This window comes from Magallana gigas, chromosome 2, assembly GCF_963853765.1.
Source record: "Magallana gigas chromosome 2, xbMagGiga1.1, whole genome shotgun sequence".
Classification (NCBI taxonomy): domain Eukaryota; kingdom Metazoa; phylum Mollusca; class Bivalvia; order Ostreida; family Ostreidae; genus Magallana; species Magallana gigas.
The window spans coordinates 10,829,546-10,849,858 of record NC_088854.1 but is presented as its reverse complement, the minus strand read 5'-3'; the positions used below and the strand labels follow the sequence as shown (position 1 = coordinate 10,849,858).

The 20,313-nt window shown below is 33.4% G+C and overlaps 3 protein-coding genes across 7 annotated transcripts; 1 reads left to right on the top strand and 2 right to left on the bottom strand.

Annotated features, from left to right (window-relative positions):
- Positions 1-535: 535 nt before the first annotated feature.
- LOC105320643 (probable bifunctional dTTP/UTP pyrophosphatase/methyltransferase protein) lies at positions 536-8,946 on the bottom strand. The gene is made up of 6 exons (XM_011418660.4): positions 8,690-8,946; positions 8,139-8,276; positions 5,522-5,625; positions 5,035-5,099; positions 2,134-2,260; positions 536-863 (listed from the first exon to the last, which is right to left on the bottom strand). Exons 1-6 carry the CDS (start codon positions 8,828-8,830, stop codon positions 728-730), a joined length of 711 nt encoding a protein of 236 aa, XP_011416962.3. The 5' UTR covers positions 8,831-8,946; the 3' UTR covers positions 536-727.
- Positions 8,947-8,992: 46 nt separating this feature from the next.
- Positions 8,993-16,158, top strand: LOC105320627 (protein ABHD18). Of its 2 annotated transcripts, XM_034444837.2 has the most exons (13): positions 8,993-9,105; positions 9,767-9,889; positions 10,142-10,226; positions 10,907-11,007; positions 11,325-11,403; positions 11,837-11,921; positions 12,081-12,108; positions 12,216-12,354; positions 12,673-12,762; positions 13,639-13,740; positions 14,104-14,558; positions 15,505-15,583; positions 15,855-16,158. In XM_034444837.2, the coding sequence occupies exons 2-12, from the start codon at positions 9,804-9,806 to the stop codon at positions 15,551-15,553; spliced, it is 1,299 nt and encodes a 432-aa protein (XP_034300728.2). In that variant the 5' UTR covers positions 8,993-9,105; positions 9,767-9,803; the 3' UTR covers positions 15,554-15,583; positions 15,855-16,158. The 2 variants fall into 2 exon arrangements, with proteins under 2 accessions (XP_034300728.2, XP_011416936.3); XM_011418634.4 differs by lacking the exon at positions 15,855-16,158 and having other exon boundaries at positions 15,505-15,594.
- LOC105320619 (uncharacterized) lies at positions 15,567-18,675 on the bottom strand. Of its 4 annotated transcripts, none has more exons than XM_066074987.1 (7): positions 18,402-18,673; positions 18,177-18,252; positions 17,665-17,872; positions 17,048-17,230; positions 16,607-16,713; positions 16,151-16,199; positions 15,567-15,995 (listed from the first exon to the last, which is right to left on the bottom strand). In XM_066074987.1, exons 2-7 carry the CDS (start codon positions 18,177-18,179, stop codon positions 15,868-15,870), a joined length of 678 nt encoding a protein of 225 aa, XP_065931059.1. In that variant the 5' UTR covers positions 18,180-18,252; positions 18,402-18,673; the 3' UTR covers positions 15,567-15,867. The 4 variants fall into 4 exon arrangements, with proteins under 4 accessions (XP_065931059.1, XP_065931060.1, XP_065931058.1 ...); XM_066074988.1 differs by having other exon boundaries at positions 17,665-17,834; positions 18,188-18,252; XM_066074986.1 differs by having other exon boundaries at positions 17,665-17,834; positions 18,402-18,672.
- Positions 18,676-20,313: the final 1,638 nt, after the last annotated feature.

Here is a 20,313-nt window from a genome sequence, read left to right as displayed (position 1 = left end):
GCAAGCATCCTTAAATAATGTAGATTCCAAATAATTAAAACTTTAGCCCTGGACTAATACTGTAGCCCCAAGAGGGGTTCAAAGTTTAACATAGAAAGATATATTGAAAATGTTTTTAAAAAGTTTTTTTTGAGAACTATAATGCTACAATTTGTGAGATTATTATGCAAGGATCCTCAAATTGTGTAAACTCTAATGTAGTGGAACCAAGAGTTATCTTTCTTGATGTTCACTCCTATGTTACTGTTTATGTTGTTCAAGCCAACCATAAACCTCGGACCATAACTGGGTCCCCAGAAAGGGGTTCAATGTTTAAAATAGAAAAAGCATATGCTACGAAATGTAATGTTACAAGGAACTGCTGTTCAGGTGAGCGATGTGGCCCATGGGCCTCTTGTTTCCCTTTGTTAAATTCCAAATTGCCCTTGTTAAATTTGCTGTTTAAAGAATGCATCAATTGTACGTTTTATCATATAGATTACCATGATTGCTTAAGAAAAGTTATGTGTATATGCTCTCAAATAAAGAGGTAGTATGACTTGAGATACTGTTTTATTACAAAGCACATATTATTATTTATTACCGGTACATGTATTGGTAAGTAAATTAGTGATCCATCAAATTATTTCATTAAAAGTGGAGTAGACATATACATGTATGTGTGCATATAGTATAAAAATAATCAATTTACAATTAAATGTAATAATATCTACACAACATAAAATAGCTACATTTTGTATATATTTCTTAGTTCCACACAAAATTTGTGAAGAGGAAATCCCATAACATTGAAGTAGTCACCACGAATCCCACTGATTAAACTCCCACCAATGGCTTGAATCCCATATCCACCAGCTTTATCCCTAAAAAAAACAATTTACATTGTACTGATTTACATATCTGAAAGAATGTTGCGTTTTGCCCCAGTGTTGCAAACAATGGAAAATTCATATGTGCTACATTGTATGTACACTAATCTTCAATCTTTTAATCTAGTTTATCCACTGTGCAACTCTGTTTCCCCGGTTTTGAAAATTTGGCATGCCATATTTCCAAATCATAATCTCTGGGGGCCAAAGAGAATCTACATACTGAAAGATGGGGCAAATTTAGGAAGATTGGGCATATTTTGATTTTACACAGCCAGAGAGAAACATGAACAATAATATGGAGTGGAGTACACCCTCTGTGAATTGCAATCAATTTTGCTCTCAGACGAAACACAGTGGGAAAGTGTTTACCGGTAATAGCCATTCTATTCTACTCCATTTTACCTACATATCGGCAGTTCAATATTAAATTATCTGTAAAACAAAGCTTTTAACTTTCTCACTTTTAAAAGTTTTCTGACATCTTCATTTGTGATCACCATGCTTAATTTTTGCATGTTTTTAACCGAGGATTTTTTTAATAAACAGTTTGATTTTAATTACCAGTATACATTCTATCAAAAACTTGAACACAGAGGTTTGTGGTCTTTTCCAGTCTGCTAGCAAGCAATGTTTGGGCACTGTTTATGCAGATAGGAGAGATACTGTGTAAGTTCCTTATTTTTTTATGCAAGTACTTCATTCCCATTTTCTGCTGATTTGCATCAAATTGTGAGAATATAAAATTGTAAACCCCAATTTTTTGTTATGATTTCATTTAGGTCAAAACTGTCTAAAAAATAAAAGCAAAATTTTAAAATCTTTGAGAACTGCTTCTCGCATTTTATGCGGAAATTAATTCCTCACGTTTATAGTACTCAGGAATTTAAAGTAAGGCAATAAACACTTTGCAGCTGCTTTTTCATTGAATGCAAAAATGATTGCTGTTAGCAACATGCAACTCCACATACTGTAAAACAACTTTTATTTGCATGCAAGGTTTGCGAGAGCTCCTCATCCAAGATTTTTTCATCACAAACCAGTCCTCAAATGCTCTAATATTTTCTTGTCTTACATTCTAATTGCAAAATTCAGTCGACGCAAACCATTTTTTTTCGGTGAATTGCAAGATGGTTTACAGTAGGTCAGAGTTAAATAACTTGTGTTATTACTAAAATATGGAGTAACATTTATCATAAAAACAAGTTCCTGTGAACAAATTGGCTGGAAGAGGACATGTTAGCTGTAATTAAGAGATGCTTACATTGATTCTCCAGTGTCAACATAAGATTTGATGACTTCTTTGGGTAATTCTGGCATGAAGACTTCAGATATTTCCTCAAACTGTGTGATATCGAGTTGGTCATTTAATGTATCTCTGCCTTTGAATGCTGCAAAATAAAACATGTTTAAATAGTTAACACTGAATGCAAGGCAGCAAAAACCTTGTGATAGATATATTATGCCATTCTCCATTAACCAAAGCCAACTAAGCCTCATTGTGCAAATAATTGAATAAATTTTTGCAATATGACGAAACTTTTGGCAAATAAATGCATCATATATTTCACCAATAGATACAGGGGCATAAAACATTTGCAATATTAATTTCATATCTTTACTGTATTATTTTGTCCTAAGAACTTAATACTGGTCAGTGGCGTAGCTAGAGCTGGAATGAAGAATAGGCACCAAGTACGGCGAGGGGTCTGGGGAAACGGATTTCATGTTTTATAGAACACTCAGGAACAAATTTTAGGCACTTTTCGCAAAAGATTTTTTCGTAGTAAAAAGGCAAAAAACTTTTTTTAATACAATCAAACATTGTTTTCACCAGCAGTCTTTTTTTAAGCGTTATCAAAGTGAATGGTGGCAAGAAGATGGGGAAATAAGATAGGGCAAATGCCCATTCGGTTTCATCGTAAAATACAATTTTGAATTTATTTTATCAATTAAATCAATTCAAATTTATTATAATACAAGTTTGCAAAAGCACAATTTCTAAATAAATTCAGTTTTTATTATGTTTAACAAACGTTAGAAAAAAAAAATTACCTTAAATTTTGGTGGAATCGAACCCACAACATAAAAACCCTACTTATGTAAGGTTAGCTAATGTCTGGTGCTCTAATCTCTGAGCCATTTCACACACAACAAAATAGGTTGTTTAAATATTACGACTGAGCTTTGGCCATGAATTTACGGACGAATTATTTTTTCAAAACGTTCAATTGCTGAGATACAAAATGAAATTTGTATTGTATAGTGGGTCATCTCTCCACGTTTTTGTTGATTGAAATCGGTTTGTTTTCCATAAAACCTTATTTAGACTATCAGAAAAATATGGAGCAGAGACTCACTATAAAAAAGAAAAGACCTTGAAGTTGTAAAAAAAAAAATGACACTATTGGAAGTTTTGATATACGTATACGCCTGTTTGAGTCAACATATTCCAAGTATTGAACATATTTTAAAAAGGTTAAAAATCGAGGATATGTTAAATATTTATTGTTTTGAATATATGTTTAAAAATATCAGATTTATTGATATTTAAATTTTTCAGTAGCTTTTCCGTCCGTGCATAGGTTTTACCATCCATATCCACCCATCTTCTTACACTAAAGCTATTATCTGTCTCTATAGTTTAGTTTACTATTAAAGGGAAAACATTAATTGAATGTCATGATTCAAAAACAGTTGTAATGGTTATTTTAAAATTTTGATAGTAATAAGAAAACAGAAATATTTGGCAATGATGGTTGAGATCGCAATATGCCTCGATCTATGAATATGATTTTAAACATTTCATCCAGTGGTCTTACTTTTGGTTTATTGCCCGACATGTTTTTCACTGATTGACTGCGCAATAATTAGCATCATCGATGTCACATATTTGTGACCTCAAACAATCAGAGTTTTGAAATAGGGAAAAGAAAGATATTTGCTGTGTGCTTTTTTTTTTTTTTTTTTAATTTTTGGTCTTAAAATGATGTGTAGGCACGTGCCTTAAGTGCCTAACGGCAGCTACGCCACTGCTGGTATAACACGAATTTATCTAGCAATTACCCTGTATAATTGTGTTCACGTATTAAAAACCAATTTTTAGCCTTAGGATAAATATTATTAAAAACTATTATTAATACATGTAATAAATTGATACAAGAGGCCCATAGACCTTGACAATCACCTGAGTACTACGGCCATTAGTTTGAGATGCCAGTCTCAAATTTGCATTCTAAGCTTCATTTTGAAGTCTTAACCCTAATCTGTAACTTCTTTGACTGTTGTCTCACTTTTATTATTAACATTATTTCATTTAAATGTGGGAGGGGGGTGGGGGCACAAGAGTTGGAGGAATCTCGGATTATCTATTCCTTAGCTCCAGGGGCCAAAAATTGTAAACTTTTGATAATGAAACACCTGCAGGCCTTTAATAGTCAATTTTTAATAACATTCAGTCTAATCATTTATGTACACAAAATGCATACAGGTTTTTTCTACAAGAATACAATACACAGGATATTAATAAAAAGTAGATTTCCTCAAATAGTCTAATGAACACTCACTTAATTCAATATTGCTAAGTGACAGTCTGCCATTTCGTTTTCAAGAAGTTAAAATTGTTATGGATGACAAATAGCAATTACCCTAAGTAAAAATAAATGAATGTTCAACAAATGGTCATATTTAACACCCCCCCTCCTCAATTTCTGCCAATGCCCTGGGCAGTGAATTTCAGAATTTAACATCAGGACGTTATGATCATACCAGTGTATGGCTATATTGGCCCCGCCCTAGGGCCTAAAGCCCTGTCCCAAGAGCCATGAATTTCACAATTTAGGTAGAGGGCTTTATAGACATCTTAACTATGCAATGCATTTAGTATTTCCCCACATGTGGGAGTAAAAAAGAAGATTTTTTGAAAATTGGCATTTTTTGGGGGTATATTTGGCCTGCCTAAGAGGTCCCAGGGGTGATAGAGCCAAGACTTTTACAATTTATATTCCTCTTACCATAGAGAAACTTCACACAAAAAATGGCCTTGTAGTTTTCAAGAAGAAGTTAAAAATGTAAAATTGTTAACACACGACGATGTACAAACACCAATGGCAATAGGTCACCTGAGCGACTCAGGCAACCTAAAAAGTAAACTAAAAAAACTCACTTTTTGAAGATTTTGGTGTCACCAACACTACACAAGTTAAAACCTTGTGACTTTTTCCACTGAAACTGTTAATGTAATAAAAATATGATAGTATTCCAATCTGACCAGATTTTTTCAGATTATTAGAGACAAACTTGCACATTGATTTACTTGTAAAAATTTAAGATGGTTTTCTACACCAATAAAGTGTATGCATTTGTTACCAATAGTAGGCCAACTTTAGACCCAAAAATATAACACTTTACTTTTTAGAAAATTCTAAAAATATCAGTCTTGTTTCAGATAACCCCTTATTTTTCTTATTTTTAAAACTTTTCTGCATTTAAAGTCTCATGACAGTGAAATGTAAATTTTGAAATGGAAAGCAAAAAAAAATAAAAAATTTGCATACAGTTTGCATAGTTTTTATTCGAGTCCACCAGAAAATTAAACTTTAAATTAACAAAAGAAAATACTTTTATTATAAAATTGATTCCACAGTTTGTACCTTGTTAACATTTGAATTGCATGGTCTTTGCTGCTTGGCTTTTCAAAAATATTCTTTCCATCTGTTACTATTGTGTCAGCTCCAATTATCAACTCTGGTGGTGGCTTAATGAATTAAAAAAATAAAGATACTGTAAATCACGAGTTCATAAATCATATTTCCATCTTTGATTAAAACCATAAAAACATGCATTATCAACTCTTCAACGAATGCTTACTGCAAATAACATTCAGTCTAATATTATAAATATGCATATTTATAACCAAGGGTAAAATTGGAAATTACCGTCCCTAGAAACTTTCACCTAGTCAAAGCAAAAAATGTTTTCCTAAAATTGATGATCAAATCCAAACTTGACCTAGGTACAGTTTCAATCATATTTTGCCCTGGTTTAGAGTGAATTTTAAAGATATCACAAGAAATTGAAATGCTACGGTTTTTTTTACACAAGAATACCCATAAATTAAGAATCTATTAGTATTATAGTTACCCGATTAGACTTCCACAAGTTTAATTGAGACGTCACAGACAGTGCATTTTCCCGTAATTTTCATAAAACTGAGCAGAATTAAGAAACCAATTCCTTAGTGGTTTTTTGAATAGAAAAATATGTCCGCAGCTGTCGCCCACGATAAAACTCACATTATAGCGAGCGCAGCTCGCCGGCGCGCAGCGCCGGCGCGAAGCGAGCTCTACCGGCAAGGCGTGTGTGAATAGAAAATTCGGACTAGTTGCACATTCATTCAACGGATTTTTTTGGCGTCAGTAAATCGGACCAGTAATGCATCGTTTTAATCGTCCCAGTAGTTCCCTGTAATCATGGCAATTTTTATCACTTCACACTCTCACGAGAATCAGCAAGACAAATTTAGACACTCACAGTAAAAACAAGATGTAAGCGACATACAGTCAATGTTACCTCTAAAGTTCACCTCAGTACACTTTCAATCAAAAATAATCGTGTGACGTCACAAACGTTTACACATTGATCCGATATATTTTTTCGGAGTCAGTAAATTTTGACCCACAATTCATAGTACCAATGGTTTCCAACCTCACGTTCCAACATCACGTTCTCCCGAGAATCAAAGTAAAACCTTTGAAAAGCTTATAAGATGTGTAATTTTAAGAACATCATGCTTTTTAAGTAAATAAAACAGTATACTACGCATACTTTTATTTCTCAGGGGAGTTTTAAAGAGTAAGACGACACTTAACCAACGTCAGCTTTGACGTCACAATAAGCACTGATAAGGGGAAATTACTCTAATTGAAGTTATTGTAAATCTGCTGAAATGCCAAAATCCTCTTAAAATCTTGCAAAGGCTAAGATAAAGAACAGCTGACGAATAAGGACATTTCTTCAGATACAGGAAACAGTTGTAAATTGCACTAATTTGGATGAATGCTCACAAATATTTTATTCACTATAATTACGGTAATTTCCTGAAACGTAACGTTATAGGTAGCAGCGCCTTTTTTTAAAGGGGGTGGGTGGGTGGATGGCAGCCTCATCCAAAAAATCTTTGCAAGCAAAAAGAAAAATAAATCATGAAAATTCTAATCCTTCAGCTCTTTAGCAGTTCAATGGTTTCTTTATTTTCACTTCCATTTATTACATGGGGGGGGGGGGACAACACCATGTTCTTTTAACAAGATAAGCAAATATTTTTAAGAGTAAATTAAAAATGAAATTAAACATTAATTATTTTTTTTTAAGTGGAGGGGCAAATCCATGGTAAGTCGATTTTCTATGTATAAATTGACAAAAATGAAAAAAATTTTAGCATGAGGGGAGCTCTATGATGAGTCAAGTTTTATATGTAAGTTTAAGAAAAAATGTCTACTGCAAAAAAAAAAGGGGGAAATCAATCAATCAATCATAATCACTTTAAAAGAGGAGATGCAGTGCAATGAATATTTATATATTAAAATCTTTATTATTTAACAACATTGTATCTGAGATTAAACTATTGTTCTACATATAAATAAATAAATTATAACAAATCTTATAAACTATGAATAATGAAAATTTACTGAAAAATAGGTATGTTTTATTTTTTGGCATTCAAATTTCACGTTGTTAACTTTATTTTATTAATTTATTATAATTCATTGTTTGATCACATGCTGTGCTCGCCCCAACGGTCGCACCGTAAAACATATTAACTTTATCATGCAATATCACATAAAATATATTAATTTCGTTGTGGGCGACGGCTGTGGATACATTTTCCTCTTCAAAAAACTGTGAGAAAATGTGCCATTTTTCATCATTTTTTACCAAATCTTAGGAATATGCCAAAATGTTTAGGTCATAACTATTTGTTGAAACAAGATAAAAGTGTATTTAACTTGGTACTTTATATACACACATGTTCAAGATGGTACATGTGTATTTTTATGAGATTTAAAGAACTTTTGAATTTTAGGGCAAATATTGAAAGAAACTACCTTCTTCTTTGACCCTTGTCTGCATGCTATATATTATCAACATACATGTATGTAACTGAAATGTTACCATGCTAGCTGCAGCCCTATTAACCTGCATTGATTAAGCATCAGATGGTTCACTGTTCATACTGTCCATGGCTGCACACTGAAGGATAAGAATTACCTCTTCTTGATACAACCTTTGAGCTACTTCTAGCATCTTCTGTCTGGCAGTTTCACGGACATATTCTATTGGACTTGAAAAAGATGACTTGTCCAAGTTTTCTTCAAAGTTTGACTTTGCTGTATCAAATTTTAGATTCTAAAAAAATAATCATTATATAATCATACTGTGTCTCATAATGATGCAGTAGATGTTACCCACATGAATGAAATATTTTTTGATATTTTCTCTAAAATGATATGTGCAGAGACATAAGTAACAATGTTATTTATCAGAGACATAATTTATGTCTCTGTATTTATGTCTCTAGCTGATATGTGACATATGAATTTTTTGTTGTTGAAATGACAATAACAAATTTTCGCAAACAAAATGCGCCAAAAAGGAGATAAACTATGTAAAACTTGAGATAAAATTTTTTTTTAGTTATGGAACACGATTTGTTTTCAAAGAGTTGCATCATACATCAGTTCAGTTGTATTATTCGTTTAATTGTAATATAATGTATGCCACTAAAAATCTTTGGTTTAACACACGCCAAAAAATCTTACAATATTTCCCAGAATCTGTTTTCTCCTCGGGGAACTACTTGCAAGGACTATTCTGGTAGAATTCAGCTGGTGTAAAATTGGTTGCAGCATCGTGGCGCGGATTGCACAAAAAGAAAAGACAACTCCTCCAAGCGTAGACATATCTTAAATATATTTACATGTAACGTTACAAATTCATTTCATGTTAAGTTCGAATGTCTTTTAGAAATAAACAAAATAATATTGGAACATTTACAGCTGCACCAATGTCTAAAATATGAAATATTCATTGAGAGATAAAAATACGAAACACTGCAAGTTTGAGTTAACTAAAGAATATTTATACAGAAGAGAAAATTCGAAATATAGAGGGTCATGTTGCCTGACAATAATATGTTTCTCGCTGGTTTATGAAACCTTGGTCTCAGATCTGCAGGGTTTGTGAAGGCTTTGTTTTATTTCAATATTATATGAAGAGATGACGATTTTAAGTGACCAGTTCTTTAAAAACAATGAAACAAAAGTATTTGAACACCGTTGAACGTTTGAACTGTTGAAGTTAAATTAAACATTGTGTAACTTCTCATCATTTGTCAGGCGCTTCTTGAGTCAACCAACCATATATATACGAAAAATTCGTGTGATTTAATTAATATCATTAAAGCTCGATCTGCGAATCAGCTGTTAATAACTTTTCACTTAACCCCACTTAGCTGGTATAAGCACTTGTCTTATAAGCTCTATAGGTGTAGCTCAAAGAAAAAAAATATTCTGTACTAATTCATTTATCTTATCCACCTGTACTTTTTTCTTAATGAGACGGTCATACAAGTTTGAATACCAGTAATTTAAATGGGAGGAATGTGATAATCAGACTAGTTAAATTCATTCAATCGCTGGTGCAAGATAGCTCAGTTGACCAAAGATTCAAGGAGCTTGGGTTGGAATCCAAGTCTGGTTCATCATCATTTTCCAATCCCATATCATTATGCTGAGGCACTAAGAAACCATCATGTCCCATAAATCAGGACTGTTTATATACCACGTACATGTATTACTTTTCTGAGCACCAGTCATTGCTTTTGTTTTCTTTTCTAGATATCTCTCAATCAGATGCCACGAATACTCAGCAGGAATGAGTGTCTTTGACAGTCTTTTTCGAAACCTCATCCTCACAAGTCAGTTTGTGAAAGGTTGGGGACAGCCAAGTCACTTAAAAAGGTTAATGGGTGGACTCGTTGAACATGCAATAAGTTCCATTTCTTTTGTCTTTCATTTCAAATTCAAGCATTACATTTACTTACTAGTACATTTTATAGATATGATGTCCATGTACATATATATTTTTAAATTATTAAAAAATAATGTACTTTAGCTGTACATGATGAAAGCTTGTTGGAACAAAACCTTTTCGCTATATTTGTGCCTATACTTTTACCTGTACAAGCTTTATTAAGGTGATCTGATTTTTAGGTTGTTGGATTTGAGGAAAGTTCTCTCAGTCCGGGATGCAGCTTACACTCTTGTCGACAAAAATCACCAAGTGGACATTTTGCATGTAAGTCTCTAATGTACATCACAAACCATTACATTGTAAAATGATTTGCTTGCAGGAATCCTTTAAGGTTAGGCACTAAGTATACACACATTATCATGTTGTATCAACATAAGAGAATATGAATAAAGAATATCTGGAAAATCTCTCTTTTGATCTACTGGTAAATGTACAGTTGTGTTTAAATTGAGTGACTAAGGTATCCAAGCATTTTACAATGTTATGATATTATGTAGTTGCTTTATAGTTTGAAGGATCTTCAGGATTTCCCTTGTTTCTCAATAAAGTGAGAAAATGTGGATGTATATGTGCCAACATGTACAATGTGTATAAAAACTAATCTTTATACATGTTTTGCTAATTGTGTTATTCATTGACTGGTGAGGAAAAGCAAAGACAACTCTATTGGTACATTTGTTTACCCGGTATATCATAGATTTGGCTCCCCTTTTGAAATGTCTGTAGTAATAGAATGTGGATTTTTGGTTTATTAATCATGACTGGAAACTAGTGAAAAGCAGATACATGTACTGGTATCATTAATTGATAGCTCAAAGAATCTGTGAAATTCACAAAAAAGATACAGCAATTGAAAACTCACATTATGTATATACATGTATTAACTACAATATTCAAAATCATGCATGTTTTAATTATTAATGCATACATTTTAATTTGTACAGGAGAAGGTAGAAGGAAATGTTCGAGTGTTAGAGGGGGAGTTCCACTCCCCATGGGACAAAATCATTCCAGGGGTGATGCCCAGTGTTGTCAAAAAGTCCAGGTGAGGACAGTAAGAGTACTGATAGTGCAATCACAATTTTAGACCGATAATTAAATTACCCGGTATTCATAATATTGAAGAATTCAGTCATAAAGTAGAAAAAAACACAATTGTTACATGTAAATATATACATGTATATGTAAATTGAAAAAATTATTGCACTTGGGTATACCCTTGTTTCTTTTTCCATTTACTGATGCAGTATACATGTAGGTACATGTATATACCTGGCCTTTGGAGGGTTGGAGATGTTTAATTAAAAGCTTTATGTGATGAATTTTGGAGCTGTAGGCTTACCTATGGTATTTCTTTGGCAGGTTTCAGATGATAATCCCCAACAGGTGGCAGGGCCCGTCTCGACCAGTGTGTATTCACCATGGAGGAACCGGTGACCATGTACGTCTTTGTTGTGGGGTATCATTCATTTGCAGGAATGACTTCAGACTTCATGGATTTACTATACTTGTAAACTGACTTTTGTTGGGAGGACTTTGTATCAAGATTTATTGAGAATACGTTGGTTTGCAGTGACTAATTTTTCACTAAGAAGATGTTGTTTATCTCAAAAAATATATAGCGGTATCAGAGATATTAAAAAACTTGTTCACAGTGAGAACCTAGTGAGAGTTTCTTGCAGGTGAATAAAAGTTGGTTTACAGTATATGCCTGTTTTGTCTTGTTAAAAAAAGCAATGACCAATAATTGAACAGAGTGGTGAAAGGCAAAGTGATGCAGGCAAAGCAATTTGTAGACAGTATTCCTCTCCAACCATGTTCTTTGTTTGGAAGATGGAAAGGTTAATTATAGATTGTTTTCATTTTCAATTTAGGGATACCTTATTCGTAGAAGACTTATGGCAGAGCCATTGTTAAATGACCATGGCATTGGGTCGATCATTATTGAGAGTCCTTTCTGTATCCTTTACAATACTATAGTAGAGCAGATTATCAACTCAGTTAAAAATTGGAATGACAGGTTTGCCATTCATTAAATCTGTGAAAGTTTCTCACATTTTTATGAACTTACCCACTTAATTGTTAGTTAGTGAGATGTTTTCTTTAATGATATGGCAGATGGTTCAAGGAAACCAAAAGACCAATTGTAAGTATGACATACAATTTAACTGATACATGTATTTGATTTAGCGGTAGAAATAAAGTGTATAAATGTCATTTTGTGTGACTGTTTCAATCGCCTTGTCTCTGTAGCCGCTCCAGTCTTCAGAATGTGAGTGACCTAATTGTGATGGGCGGGGCACTGATGTTTGAGACGGTGGTGCTACTTCACTGGTGTGAGGAGGAGGGATGGGGACCATTCTGCCTGACAGGAATCTCTATGGGGGGATTTGTAAGTACATGTGCACTTGTGTGTTCCGTGTCAGTATTACTTTAATGGTTACATGAATTTGACTTTATTTTCACCTTGCAGTAGTTTTTTTGGACAGATATAAATGCATGTTTCTTGCTAGAATTTCCTCTTATTTCATTACTAGAGGAACATTTGTCTACATGTGTTCTTATATGTGAACTTTGATTACTGTACATGTAAATGTCACCCATATACCAAAAATAAGCAATTTTCCATAAATTTACTGATCAAATATTAAAAAGGAAGTAGTGAAGAATTGATTTTCCCTTGATCGTAAATTCCTACTTCTTTGTACAGATGTCTTCTCTGGCTGCCACCATTTGGCCCAAACCGATTGGACTGGTTCCCTGTCTAGCTGGTGTTACGGCCTCCCCAGTGTATACCAGGGTAAGTCAGAGAAATGAGAACTATGTAGAGAAATAAAATGTGTAGCTGATGGGTAGCTATTCAAGATACATTTCTTTTGTACTTGTGTACTTTTTGCCATAAGTCAAGATATTAAGAGATAAAAATATGAATGCACACATGCTTGTTTAGCATTCCTCTCATATGCTATTCCCACTTCCCCAATTGCCTATTACTAAAGTCTTTCCCAAGATATTTATGCAGCACATTTAGACGATTTTTTAATTATAATACACATATAAGAAAAAAGTGAAATAAATGAAAGAGAAAATATACCGGTACAAGATAAAATTATTCACACGTTATCATTTTTAATGCATAAAAGTTCACAGGAACGAAAACTGATTTCTTACGGAGATTTATAATGGAGAATGTTGTTGACATCTTTTCATTGTTCAGAAGTCTCTTGGAATACCTTGCACAATTTTTCTAGGTTATCTTCCGGGTCTGTTGCAATACAAAATCCCAACATCACATTTTTTAGCCATGTATTGAAACCTGATAACCTAAAGTAGAAATCTTGCAGAAATTTTTTATACATTTGAATGAACATCGGTTTAACCCTTTTAAGTATATACAAATATCAAGTAATTAAGCAAAATGTGAATCGAGGATATCATGGGACAGAATATACCCATAATCTTGATTTGTAATTACTACCTAAGTAAGAGTCACATGTAATAAAAACATTTATTGAATTCATGTGAATAGAAATGCATGATAATATGTAGAATGTATGGGTACTCAGTACATTTTGTACTAGTAGCATTTAGAATATTCAGCATAACATAGAATCGTACTTGCAAGTATTTACTGGTACCGAAATTTTGTTCAACATCCATCATGATATATATGCAGGGTATTCTTACTAAAGCTGTGAGATGGGATGTGTTGAAGAACAGTTATTATGAAGACAAGGAGTATGAGCATGAAATCAGAAAGAAGCTGGATTCTCCAGAGGTTGGTTTGTTCCAGTCAACATATGGCTTTTTTTTAATGTTTTAATGAGTTTAGAGTACAATGCATGGAATAAGAGATTTGAGAACGATAGTTTTTTTTATCTTTACTTCGCATTTACTCATCAATATCACCATAGTATCAAGTTTAGGGGATTTTGTTGTCAAATTGATCCAAAAACTGAAATGTTCATTGAAGAGGGAAAATTGGTTTCAAATATTATTGGTACAAACTGTGAATCTTTCTTTTAAAATACATGAAAATAAACGCCTTCAAATATTGGTAAAAATTACAAATACAGGAAAGTTACTAATACAGTACCGGCATTTAAACAGGACTTTAATGCTCTAGGAATGTTTTGTGTAGAAAAGGACTGGCAGATTTTCTAAAGACTACAGTATACAAGACTATCACAGTGATGTGGAGCGTGCCCTTCAGCGAATCAGAGAGGCGGGGTCACAGGTTGACGGCATCGGAACGGCCATCCGACAGCTGAGGACCGTCAACGACTGGAAGGCCAAGTCATTCTCTCCTACCTCCAATAACTTATCCTTGCTCAAAAATGACAAATCTCAACAGCTTAAGTCGTTGGATGCCGAAATCATGGACTTCATGTTTGAAATGATGGATGAGTTTACTCATCTCGGAAATTATTCTGTACCGGTGGATACCTCCATGATCTTATCTGTTGTGGCTGAGGAAGATGCATATGTTCCCCGTGATAATGTGATAAGACTGCAGGACTTGTGGCCAGGTTCAAAGGTGAAGGTCATTCCTGGAGGACATGTGTTGTCAATAGTTAACAACAGGCAATTATTTAGGTAAGTGTTGTATGATATGGAAACTGTACAATATTGGATTATGATCTCTGTAAACACTGCTGAAGATTTGTTATGTTTAGGGAGCAAGTGTTTAACAATTGGTCCATATCAACATTGTCATAAATCTATTTATGGTACTTGATTTTTGGGAGTTGATTTTAATCAACTCTCCTATGCACTCACGCGGGCAAAGCGAAAGTGAAACAGTGTTTGGACCTTAGCACAAATCAATACCGCTGACAACACTTAGTTCTTGAAAATAATCGATAAATTCGATGCTATGTATTCTGAAGCATTGTTTTTCAAGAAAACATATTTATTAATACCATGAAAATAATAAGATTTTAAATTGTACAAACAGTTTATATACCTTTGAAAGTCGTATACATTCCTACGCTAGAGTTCAATGTAGTCTCGTTCAACCAGACGCTTGGCTGTCTCCGAGTCTCTCTTGCTTGTCGGAGATAAACGGAGACAGCCGAGCGTTTGGTTGAACAAGACAAGAGTTCAGTCTTGCCTGGATCCATACAATTTCTCAGAAATATTTCGATTACTGATACTACTTGCCATGCAAAATCACATATCGTTGATTTTGAATAAATGATAATCGATAAAATTAACTCCCGTCAGTACTTCAGTACTTTGATTTTAACTTAATCATAGTTGACATTTCACTTGGAACAGTTATAAATCAATTTCATTTCATAAAATTATTGAGTTAATTCCATATCATATATATAGTCTGATTATTCAAAATTTGCTTTGTCCAAAGGTAGAAAAATTTTATAAATGGTTGGAACCATCTACTTTAACCTCACATCTAGTTAAAAAAAAAAAAAAATTGCACCAATACATAAACAAAACTCTCTCTTGTATACAGTTTTCAACACAGGTACATCAAATAATTTTTTAATCAATAGATCCATGTTATTGTTTTTCATTGTAGGGATTGTATAGCTGAATGTCTAGCGAAGTTCAATACTGAGATTGTCTGATGATGTGACAGAATTCCAGGATCGTTATCAGTATTTATTAATCAACCAACAATGCAAAAGTGCCTGAATATTTTCTAGAAATTGTTTTGATATGATTTACACAGACAATATTGTGATTTACAATTTATACATGATTTTAAGAAATAAAAGATAACTTTTACAGGCAGAACTTATTAAAATTCTTTGTGTATAATGTATAATGGTTATTTATTGCTCAGTCAGTGTCTGTTCTTCAAAAGAGAATGGGTTGCCACCAATTCCAGAAGAGGTGTATTGTTACTACCAGAACCTTTTCTTGAAGAGAGAATAGGATGTCACAAATTCAAGGAGGCTGGGAAATTTGGTCCCCTTTTCCACTGAATGCAGGCATATAGGGAAATGCTCCCCAAGCAGATAACAGAAAGTCCCAGTGATAGAGGCAGCCCCACCCTCCAAACAATGGCTGAAAAACAAGGCAGCAGTCAGATTACCTACATCAACTCTTTGGTCCATTTATTACCAAAAAAAGATTATGATAGATGACTTCAACACTTTAATGACAAAATATTTAGAGTTTAGAACACATATCTCTATAGAAAAGTTGTAATAAAAACTTGCCTGGTTTTCCTAGGAACATTTCCTGAGTGGTAGTGGGGTTCTTATCAACCTTTCAAAAAACCCAAAAACATTACAAATATTGACCAGGCCAATTGTGCCTCTTGTAGGTTTTACTTGAAAAGAAAATTTTGCAAATATGTTTTATTTTTCAAAATTACTATATGATCATCATAATATTAAATTTTTTCTACATGAAATTTTTCACATAGAATTAATTAGCAAGTGTTTCCAGTGTTTCTTATAATTTTAGAATTCAATTATAGTATAGATAACAATGAAACCAGCATATGATATATATATTATATTTGAATAATGTCTACTTCAAAAGAAAATATTTTGAAGGGTTTTCTTTCAACGTTATATGATGTGCTTTTGTGTAAATCACCTAAATCTTTTTGAAATAATAAAAAAATGTAAGAGGGTATAGAGGAATTATTCCTTCAATGATATACGCACCACAGTAATGAAGACTTGAGCAAGGGCAGATTGACCACAGGGGTCTGTGGCTTCTATCAGGAGGCTGTAATGTCCAACTCTCAACCAATTTACTGTGTATACTTTGTCTACAGAGAAATCCACAACATATATTCACTGTACAGACATACTAGAGAAAATGCAGAGCCAACCAGTTCTCTGAGAAGAGGCAGAGAAATGCACATTCTTCTAAGTAAAGGAATCAATTACTCAGTCATATACAGGTACATTGTACAACATCTGGGCAGAGGGTAAGGAAAATTCACATTGTAAATTAACTGAAGACAGGCCTCGGAGCCTCCATCACTGCTCTAGCAAACAAAATTATCCCTCAGACTCACCCCATCCCCAACCGTCTAGAGTCTTTCATTGCTGTTTCAGTATTGCCCCTTGAATGTTCTTAGAATAATATCTAAAACTTACACGAGGTATCGTTAAACTTGAAATAAATAGATTCTGTTTCCATGGAAACTCTCAGTGTTGAATTGTCGTCATTGTCCTTGACCGACACATTTATGACAGGAGTGAATAAGTCTGCAGCGTCGTTAATGACAACCGTATATGAGGTCACCATCTGACCGTCCCTCACAAAATATGGAGAGCTGTCTGCCAACAAAAGAAAAACTTCCAGAGGGCGATATAATGTTCACCAGCAATGGTTACGGAAGCAGATGCGGTCAATGACGACAATTAATACAAAATGCAATTAATTTTTTTTTTGTTAAATTAAATTGCAAGTTAATCGATGTCCATGATATCAAATTTTAATCAAAACTAGAAGAAAATACGATTTAATCACAACGATTTCAAGATAAAAATAAAACGAAGTTGTACATTTTTTTCTAGCTGCAGGTCTCCTGGTCCGACAATTTTTTCAGACTACAGACCTGCAGCTAATTTTTTTTCATGAAAATTAGGCCTATACTTTCATCATTTCAGTCTAACGAAATACGTATATTGTAAACGTGAAATCGCTCAATCATTATATGTCTGTTGCATATATCAATTTTAGCTTCTAAAAAATTCAGTGCAGTTCTCACTGTGTGCTATAATGGCAGACACAGCATACTGTCTACCATACACGAATTCTCCCTGCCCCCAGTCCACGACACCTCCAGGGTCGGGCACTGACCCCAGCCGCCAAAACCCGCGACCCCCAGCTATCACTGGGCTTGAGCGAAACGGAATGATCTCATTTTCCTCGCTTTTCCTGTTGGGATGATACTTGTGTAAAGAAAGATTCAACTTCTAAAATATATAATTTGAGAAAGTGATTTTCATGTAATATGTTTTTTCTTCATATTTCTGTTGTTGAAGCAATACAGAGCCCTTTATAAATGACTTTAAATAACTTTGGTGTCTCGATAACTATCTCGTATACAAGATGAATTAATTTTCAAGCTGAACTGTTTGTCGTTTGTAAAACAAACTTAAAACCGCTTTTGCTTTTGAAAAAATACATATAACTAAATAAAATTTATATCATGAAATGTGAAGATGTAAAAGAGAGACAAGACAGACAGAGTGAGAGAGACAGACAGAGAGAGATTACCATCCAATTACATCGCCCTTATCAAAGTGGATAATGTCCTGTGTTGTAATGGAAGCCATTTGCTCCAAAGTAGGAACTGAGGAAAATAACACTTTAAGATGAACGTTTCTTTAAACGCTTTTCAGGATGTATAGACATTAAATCTTATCTACAACATTCTCTTTCTGCGTAACATTTATTTTTTCAACGTTCGGTAAGAAAAAAAGTTCTCTCTCTCTCTCTCACCTTTAGTGACGTAAACAGGTGTTTCTTGAACCAGTCGATAGTTCATCACCTTATGATGTCGCCATACTTGTAGCCATAATGTTCCTTTATTCATGAACTTGGCATCCCATCTTTTTATTGTTCCACAATAAGGAAACGCATATTCCGGGGATGTAGCCAAATAACAAAATCCTTTAAATAGATATTCATTCGTACCTTATTAAAACTTGTCCACAATTAGATTGTTATAGATATGATTTTATATGTTATGATCTAGTCACTGTTTATAACTGTGAAATGATTACTTCTTAGGTTTGTTTTTTTTGTTTTTTTTTTATAGAAGTAAAGAATAGAAAATTCCAAAATTTATTTATTTAATGCAAATCAAAATTGAGATATATAAAAGTATACACCAATAAACATGTTGCTGAAATTGTGTTTTGGAACGTGACCGTTACCAGTAGTTTCTTCTGGCGCGGTGTACCCCACAGCAGACAGGTTACCCCCGACCGCACCCTCAGAACCTGTCACAATCAACAAACACGTGCTTAATACACCACTCGATGACGCTTTGCCTTTGTTTAATACATGCATCTTAGTTTTTTTATGCTAGAATATGACTGGATGACGCTTTGTCTGCTATATGAGCCTTCTCTATAAATACGGAACAATATAAATTCAACAATTTATTGAGATTCCCATCAAAATTAGAACCCCTCACGTTTTTTATTTAATGCATTATAATGCTTAATTCAATCGATGTTTTGTAAAGTGAAATTTAAATCGCATCCTACGTATCCTTTTATTAATTCACATGTATATTCACGTAAAAAAAAATGTCTTTGACTTATGCAAATGGTTCATTTGGTTTAAATTTGTCAGTGACAATTAATTTCTTGTTGTCAACCAAGTCATTTGTTAAATTTTAAAGAATTAAGATGGGGGAATAAGATAACGCAAAGTTTGTCTATTGGTTTGATCGAAAAGTTCAATTTCAAATTCAATGTTTTTTGATACGATTTTGCAAAAGTAACATTTCTAATTATATGCAGTATGAATTTTTAACATACACAAAAAAAAATAAAAAAAAATGATTGCCTCGAGATTTAGTGGGATCGAAATCTCGACCTAAAAAGCTCTATTCTGTGTTACCTAAGGTACGTATTTTATCCACCGATCATTTCCTTAAGATTTAATGATACTTCCTACTATGTCCACGGGCTTACGGACCATTTCTATTTTCCGGAAACGTTGAATTGTAGGGATTTAAATGATATTTCTAATGTACAGTGGGTCCTCATCAGTCCAAGTTTTTGTTGATCGATATTGGATCGTTTTCCATTACACCTTAATTGGACTATGAGAAAATATGTATTTAAAGTAAAAGGTATTTTAAAAAAAACAACTTTGGTACGCCCACACCAATACAAATCAACATCTTCCAAGTAATGATAATTGTTTTAAATTTTTCATACTAGTACTAGTTTGAAACGAATTCTTGAAGGAATGCTACAATTTTTAAATAAAATAATTAACAAGCAGAATTTGCATTTAACAGAATAATTAAGGAACTTACCTTGACTATATTTCAAGTAGGTGAAAATATACATAGTTTGGATGTAGTTGTTCATTTTTGTTGTGCTAGGTGCATATAATAGAAGTGAAAAATACGAGTCTGTATCTGTAATGTTTAAATATTCATGTTGGTGGTCATAAAAGGAAGATAAGCACCCCGGTAACAACTCCAGTCGTAGAAACATCCATAAATTTCTCTCTCTCTCTCTCTCTCTCTCTCTCTCTCTCTCTCTCTGAAAAATATCGACGACATATTAGAATCATATGTTGAATATACATGTATGTGTAGATGGAAAGTATCCTTCGATCTATATACATGTACCTCGATAAGAATTCTCAGCAATGGTGTATGATTATA